The 8,691-nt window shown below is 42.1% G+C and overlaps 1 protein-coding gene across 1 annotated transcript; it reads right to left on the reverse strand.

Moving 5' to 3' along the window:
- Window positions 1-2,886: 2,886 nt before the first annotated feature.
- LOC128857396 (enhancer of split mbeta protein) lies at window positions 2,887-4,278 on the reverse strand. The gene has a single exon (XM_054093144.1). The coding sequence runs from the start codon at window positions 4,072-4,074 to the stop codon at window positions 3,406-3,408; it is 669 nt and encodes a 222-aa protein (XP_053949119.1). The 5' UTR covers window positions 4,075-4,278; the 3' UTR covers window positions 2,887-3,405.
- Window positions 4,279-8,691: the final 4,413 nt, after the last annotated feature.

Raw genomic sequence — 8,691 nt, forward strand, 5'->3', positions numbered from 1 at the left:
AAGAAGTAGTCTGTAAGAGGAATCCTCTGTCATAGTCTGTGTACTCATCCATCAACTTGGTGCTGGGTCTTGCTAGTTCATCGGGTCTCGCTACTTCTCGATACTTACCTTCAAAGTGACAATAATAAAATGGCTCAGTCATCTCGTTAAGAGATGTGTGCCTTTTCATGGCTAGCTTGGAGGGTGCCGACTGCTTTGTGAGGGATTTTATCGTATAATAATAATAACTGCCTGCTATCAAGAAAGTGGCGCTCCCAACTTGTGCTTCGCTTTTTACGAAATACTTTTTCAAAAATTGCCTTTGAATAAAAAAAATTTAAGCAAACAACAAAAAGTAATCCAGTACACAGTAGCAATAGTCCCGGACATAGAATGTGCTTTCCACCACACTGGGCGGAATTTGGGTGGTATTGATGATAGATTTAGTAGATAAATACCTTCTATACTGGATAAAATAATAATTCAGGCAACTACTCTTGGCGGAAACACTCCTCAAGGAGATGCCCTCTCCCCGCTTTGAGAGGTAATCGCACTCGCACTCGCCATACTGTTAGAACTCAACAGGTGTAGGGCCAATGTAGTGGCATATACAGGAGTGTTCCACTCTAACATCCTCGCCAATGTTTTCGGGAAGCGCTGGATGTATTATATGCGTTTGTTAGATAAGACAGCTAGTACTATTCACTAATAGAAATAAAATTCCTCAGTTCAAACTTTCGTCTTTGGACGGTCGAATAATGCACAATTAACGTCGAGAAAGGTGGCGGTATGGTATGGCATTATATAAGTGCATTAGCTATTAGCTATTATGACAGACTGATTAAGCTATGGCGGCATGGGCCATGGCAAGCGAAACAAAGTGGCGCTGCCAAGCACTAATCGATTTCTTGGTAGCCACACGGAAAGCACTACAACTGGCCAATCAGTCGACCGGCTTTACCCTACTTTAGAATAAACTATTGATACTATTCGCTTTGCTGCTTAAGACTTCTCAGAGTTACTAATAGATTCAATAATCCCTCAGAATGGAAATAGAAGATTGAAATATTAACTGAGTGTCCAACAATCTAAAAATTGCGTTACATACTAATCGATATACGCTAAAGCTGAAAAGTGTGGGTGCTACCAATGTTTCTACGCCAATTGTATAAACATTGGCTCTGAACTAAGCTTTCTTACTCAGTTATCTTAACGCGTACGTATTTTTCATCTTCAGTGACCCTCGCAAAATTGTCTGCCTAAAATATGAGTGAAACATTTTAACCCTTTAATTGACTTTTTTAATGATCATTATAGCTGTTTTCAGAAGGGGTCAAAATTGCCATTTAAGTCTGAGTTAGAGGGTTCAAATCTACTACAAAAAATTGTTCCTTAAATTCTACTGCAGCAGTTCGATGACACAAATGAAATTTTCGATAAATTAATTGTATGATACCTCCGACAAAGTGTTAAACTTTATCCCGCCGGGACTAATACTGTATTCGGAAAAGTTGGCCTGGGAGGCGTCGTCTCTCATAATTATTAGCGTTTGTTCGTGTTACTTAACATTTTTGTAGAATTGTAGGACTGTGCTATTTGCGATAAAACATTTTGGCGTATTCAAGGGCAGGAAGCGTTTTTATTTCCGTAAAACTGAATCTTGTGTACATTTTAATTATATGGTAAAATGTTTATAGCAATAAAGTGATTTTAAAGTGTAACTTAAGAATGTTGTATCGTTTATATTTTATAACAACAACTGTATCCAACAAATATGCACACAAGTTTTCTCGCGCAATTGCTGGACCACCACCGAGCGCCGCGACGAGCATCAATTCGAGCACAAGCCCATAGGCTGCCCCATGCTACTGGCAGCAACCGGAGCTCAGACACACACACACGCATACATATATTTATGTAAGTATAAATGCGCGACGATAAGCCAAGCCGCATCGCGTTTATCGTTTTTGTGTGTTCTTGGAAAGTCATTAAGTCGACGCGGCGGCAGCGCACATTAAGCGCGACCGCACAAAAGTGTGGGAAAATTTTTCAATGAATGGCTCACGCTTCCGCTTGCGGCATGCGGCACGTTAACTGCCATTCGAGTTACGATTTTTTTGCTTTTTGTTTTAGGTTTTACTTTACTTTGCTTTGCTTTGCATCGCAATGTGGTTAGCGTTTTTATTAGACTTGTTGAGCTTGTGGCTTTTTCTATGGTTGTTGTTTGCTATTACAACCTATCCAACATATTTATAGATTAGCTTAGGCATGTGTGTGTGTGTGTGTATGTGTAAGTGTGCGCTTAAACATATGTAGTCTATTTTCATGCGAATTCCGCCACAAGTGAAGTAATCTGCTAGTAGAGCGCGAATTATCACCATCATCGCGGCGCACTCGTTCCCCGCGCGTTTTCGCACTTTACAAGCCTTCCATTTTCGATTGGCACGGGTTTGCCAGCTATGACTCAAAACTGGCGCACACAAACACATTCATATATACTACATATCTACAAAGCTGATATTTAATCTACAAGCAATGCTTTGCGCTCTGAATAAGTGTTTGTTGTTGTGCGCTGTGTTTTTGTTTTCAACTTATTTGTGTCTGCTATATTTGTATGTGCCGCCGGACATTGCGCCAATTGTGAAATTCCGAAAATCAAGCTCAGTTGGATTTGGTAGTGTGGGAATATTTTTGTATCGGAAGATGCGCAAAAATCAACGAAATGTTAAAGGCCAGAAGTCAACTTGTGTTGGCGCGTGACGCGCATTGACGTATTTGCTCACGTCAGCGAGCGGTATTTATGCGAGATCAAGACCTTCTTAGAAAATAAGTGATACCAGCAAGACGACCTATGAAACGATCAGTGAAAGAAATGATGAAGACGAGAAGATAAACAAATTTAATTAAAATGTACAACTTTTTATGTGCTTTAGTATTGTTTTTATTTTTTTTTGCATTTTTTCAATTATTTTCTTATCTGTAAGTAAATTCATTTTATTTCCCTGCTTTTACAAAAATTTTCTTAACATTAAAATGCGAGGTATACAATTTATAATTTTTTGCTCTTAAAATATAGGCTTTAGGATTTCCCCCAATAAGCTCTTCCTGCACGCTCGCTTAGCAATCACATTTGCTGAACCAAAAATCGTTGATCGCAAAAGTGTGCATAGCACCAACCTCATCAACTTAAAAGGCTTTGATGGCCCCTTGAAACGCTCCCCCTGACTTGCTGCATCACGAGAGTCAGCACTGAATTCATAGGCTACTCAGATACCATCTAGCGTTCAGATCGGGCTACCGCCATGCATTCACCTGCTCGCAGACTTGTGGTGCTGCTCGAGAGCCTTGTGCGCTTTCATTTATCAATTCCCATTAGGGATCCTCTTGCAAGAAGATCACTTTTCCTGTTTGTTTGCTGACTCTTGTTCACCAAGGACGCCACACTGCTCCGTATGACTCACTGGGCGCCGGACTACAGCTGCCACTTTCACTGCTGCCGCATTCCGAGGGTGGTGGAGTGATCACAGCTGGACTGGATGTGGCACTACGTTCACTGTCGCTTAGACCGTAAAACTGCGCTGCTGTCGCTTGCGTTGCTGTTGTGGTCGGCACAAAATGTGGCGCTTGTGGCATACCTGTTAATGGCATACTTGGCACCACCACTTGCAAATAATTCAAACGATGCCCCAATTGGCTCATCAGTTGTGTACCCAAATCCACATTGACTCCGGGTAAGGCAGCCAATGTTTTCGACACCTCATTTGCTGCATGAACATAGCCAGCGCGAAAGCTTTCGGCAATGGTCACTTTGGGATCTTGAACTGTGCCAGCACCAACACCGACACCGACACCAACATTGCCCAATCGCAGCTGCTTCTGGGCGCGCAACTTTTTCATATGCTCCACAGTGAGTTCGAGAATGTCTGCTTTTTCGAGGCGCGTAATATGTTCACCTTCCTGTGTCAGGCACTCGACCATAATATCCTTTAGCTCATCCAAACACTTGTTGATGCGTGCGCGCCGTTTGCGCTCCAACATCGGCTTCATCACTTTACGGTATTGATATGTCTTGGACATCTCCATCTCAAGTACCATCACTTTGAGATCAGTGGTTATAAAAATAATTGAAAAACTATTTTACTGCTCCGAAAACTCGCTTTTTTTCAAGCTCTGTGTAGTCCAATATTTACTATGCCTTTTCAGTTTGCTACGCGCTTGTAATCCAAAATGTTTGCTTGAGACTCAAGTTTGCGCGTGTCTACTTAGCACAACAACTTTGCAATGAATGCTGACCAGCGCCGTCGTGCTTAGCCTTTTATAGCCTCAGCAACGGCAGCTAACTAACGCTCGCACACAGTCACGATCGAGCTTCTCAGAGAGCACAACGAATAACAACCGTCACTATGACGTCGACGAACTCAGTTGATGAGAAAATACCCGTAGACTCATTTAATAACACCATATCCAACCCCCCTAACGTTGCTCTGTCGTCGTGTATTACACTAAGTAAGCAGTTGAAGTATCACTTCACAGCTGACGTCTTCCAAGACTCGCTCTTCTTCCCCATCCTGACTGCTTGCTCACTCATCCGGTCTCACACAATCAACCAAGCTTACCCTCCGCGCGTCGACATTCCGTAGCCTGCATACAATAAATTCCCCTACATAACTATTCAACCATCCAACCATTCGTTTGTCCGTCGGTTGGTCGCACATTTGTGCAACGACAAGGCATATTGCTGTTAGTGCTGTTGGTGGTGGTGGCTTAGCCAGCAGCGGCATTAATGTGGAACGAGTCAGCGCGCGCGTCGTCTCCGACTCCGTCTTCGTCGCTTTTATCATCAACTTATGTTGTGATTGTTATACCGTGGGAAAGTCGAGTGTAGTCGATTTCTCACGACGGCTTGCCTACCCGTCTATCCCGTCAACTACCCCCTGCATGCCAACGGCGGCCTCATGCGACCGCAACTGGTAAACAATCAGCCATACATGTACTCGGTCCGGGTGTGTCCGTCCATGGCTGTTTGCCTACTGCTTGAATGACTGATGCCAGCATGACTGCCTGATTGGGGTCTCTTAAGTGGTGCGCGGCGTTGCCTTGCCGTCCGTCGTTGGCTGTTGGTTGTTGATCGCCGTTGATTGCTAAGAGGTTGGCGCGGCAGTGGCAGTGGCGCACATGCCTGCCATCCATAACGAGCTGTTTGTGTTTCATTTTATTTGGATTGTGTGTATACGCGACCGCGCTTTATCCTCACTTAAGATTTGCTGCTTTAATGCTTTTGCTTCTGTCCTCTTATTCGTTCGTTGCTTTGTGATTATTTTGTGTCGTTTGAGTTTTTGCTTTCTTGGCTTGTGCTGCTTGCTGCTTGCTGCTTGCTGCAGCCGGTATTGTGTGCCGCGTGCGCCGCGTCTTCGTTCCGCCAACCCGTTTCTGTAATCGTAAACTTCATTCTGTTTGCCCAACACTGGCTGTCTTATGGCGGCGGCAGTGACTCGATGTGGCACGCCGATAATTGTGGAATAGTCATCGCATTTTTTAACGCTTTATGGATCATTGCAAGTTCGTGCTGCTGCCCGGCTTCTCTGGCTTTGGCTGCTTAGTCGCTTCCATGGCCCGCGATTGCCCGTTATATCCCGCATCCTCTTGCGACGCGACTTATTGCACGCCTGCTTCCTTACGTTTGCCTTCATTCGCGCCCAAGCTCGTTTTGGCTTTTATTATTCTTGATTACCACTCCGCACTGTCATTGACGAGCATTTATTTCTTTGTGTGTGTGCCTCAACCCGCTTACCTTTTCCCAACATGGAGTTGCATCGATACCCTTTCTTACCTGATTCGTCGTACATTCGGTTTGGTTACTTCTTCAGCGCCTCTAATTTCGAACCATTGCTGGTTTACTTGGCTGCTGTCTGCTTACCTGCCTGGCAGAAAAGTGGGTTGCTTGCCACTCGGGTGCTGACTTTAGCACACGCTAAAAACTTAACAACGGCAACAACAACAACGTGCTAGCAATAGTGCTCTTTGGCACAAGCGCGCAGATTATCAGCCACAGCCGTCTGCCATAGAGTATGACCATATCTTGCTACAGCTGCTGCTGCTGCTTCGCATATTCCATAACTGGTGTTGCCTGCAGTCTTAGACAGACACGAGTCTCTGTTGCACATGCAATTGTAACAACATTGCCATTCGCAGCACTCACATTCGTAAATCTGCACGCGTGCGCATTGTTGCCGTCGCGAATTGCTGCCGTTTGACTGTTGTATTTGCACTTATGGAATGCAAATCACATGCGCTACTGACAAACGACAATAACAACAGCAAACTATGCAGAACAACAACTTAACAGTGACAACTACAAAAACAACAAAAAAAATTATAATACCGACCGCAGTAAACAATTGCTGCAATTTTCGCATGCCGCGGCGGACAAGAAGCCAGTCGGCGAGTGAGCTGTGGGCGTTTGAGGAGCCACGTGTGCACTGGTTGGTCGAATGCGGATGGAATGTGACACTAGCAGAATATTAGTAGTGGTTATAACAAAGTAATTAAATAGTGGCTGGTTGCTGTGTAACGACTTCATTGAAAAATGTATCTCCCGGTGGTGCTGTGCAAGAAGAAATAAAATACATTACGGTACGAATCGGTTCGCACTCAGACCTTATACTGACTCTTGGTTCATATGCCTGCCAGGTCTACAATGTAGACTATACTAGAAAGATCTCAACTATCATTCAACGAAGTATTTGTCATTTCAGAAACCTTACTTTCACATCTACCAACAGACCTAATGGAGATATTTTTTTATTGAAAAGTGACCTTCATGCTGTAATTTCACTGTTGAAGAAGTCTTATGAAAAAACCTAGATTAACTTGAAATATTATTTGGCAATGTAAGGTCACTTCCAATTTTGACTGTGTGCGCTCTTATTTTTATCAAATGCAGGTAGTGTCCCCCGTACGAGAAAATTCCAATCGGCTGGCTCTTTATGGGATTCATATTTCGACGCAGTAGGGTGTGTTGCACTACTAATAGAATCACCTTTCTTTTAGATAGGCCACTGGGTTAAATTATAAAGTGTGGTTAAGTTTCAAGGGCCGGTGTTGATTTTGAATAAAATACAATTTTTTTAGGAAATTATTATCATTTCTCTTTATTATGATAATATTGGTATGGCTCAATTACGTATGGAACAAAATATTGGCCAAGTGGCCTCCATCCGATGGTCATAATTTTCGATGACGCTGAGGCATAATTGAGGTTCTATGCCGTTAATGTGCCGAATTATCTCATCCTTTAGCTCTTGAATTGCTGTCGATAAGCCAGCGACGTACATCTTTTCTTTCAAATTACCCCAAAGAAAGAACGGTGTCGTTGACGTTTAGGTGTGGTTCACATTCAACATCGGCCCTTGAAATTTAACCACCCTGCTCCCATAAAAACTAAAAGTCTCGCTTGTTACAGATACCGATTATGCTCTTAAAATGATCTTCTTGGCTTATTTTTAAAAAAGATCTTCTTGATGATAAATGCAATCATCGCCCACTGCAATGTCGTATCTAAATTGCTCAGATGCGCGAAGAAGTGGTTTGCTAGATTTGAAACGCACTGTCCGTAGGAAGTGTTAAGTCTTTTTCATTTGTCTCTAAGAATTTAATTGCCTTCTAGAACAGTATGACATTTCAAGTCGCTTCTATCGGCTAATTGAATATCGAAGTTTTAGCAAAATACGATCTTCCTACTTTAATATTCGCAGATTTTATTTTTCATTCCTTACTTGAGATGGAGTCATTACCCTCATGCGTAGTCCTAATACTGAGATTTCGAATCATTTTCACTAATTATCTATTTAATGCAACTTTTGTAGTCTTGTCAGGTTACTGGTACTCCCTAGACATACACAGATGCAGCTGGTTGTAACATTGTGAACCAAATAAATAAATATGTCTTTCAGTACAGAGTACACTTGTTGTGCAATTTGTATAGAGCATAGGCTGTTATTCGACATATTACGTCCTCCGTTAAGATATATAATATTAGGAAAATATTATGTGGAAAATCCAATTAAAATGCTCGCATCGACGTATTGACTTAAAGAAAATTATACTGAATAAAGCTATAACGGAACCATTAGAAACTGCATGTAGTTCTGAAGAAAGAAAGTTGTATGTATACTGCAACCCACAATCAGTGAACTAATTGTACTTGACTGGATATGGTCAAATCAAATATTTACATATGTACTAAAGAGCAGATATTGAAAGGAATTTGAGAGCAAGGGATCCCTGTTAAAAGTTGTAATATCAAATAAATAAAGGATTTCGTTTACTTTGAAAACAAAATTTATTTGAAGTTTTAAACATAACAGATAAACGCCCTTACCTTCGGTGGACGAACATCGACCTAATTCTACAAGTATAATGAACCATAGAAGTCTGGACATTCCAACTCTTTGAATGTTGGAGACAAAGGTTCTGCGGAAGATTTGTTAACCGCTGCGCATTGGCTACAGCCAAAGGCCGCAGATGATAGATGATAAATGCTGCTTTAAGAGCACCTAAGGATAAGATACATATTAGACCGGGTCGGTACCCATACAAACAAAAAAAAAACAACAAGTTGAAGAAGTCCAACTTTACATTTTAAGTTAAGAGGATCTCAGCACTATAAAAACAATGTTTTTAATACATCAAAAAATCGTCGAAATTGGTTTT

The sequence above is a fragment of the Anastrepha ludens genome, chromosome 2, assembly GCF_028408465.1.
Source record: "Anastrepha ludens isolate Willacy chromosome 2, idAnaLude1.1, whole genome shotgun sequence".
Classification (NCBI taxonomy): Eukaryota; Metazoa; Arthropoda; class Insecta; order Diptera; family Tephritidae; genus Anastrepha; species Anastrepha ludens.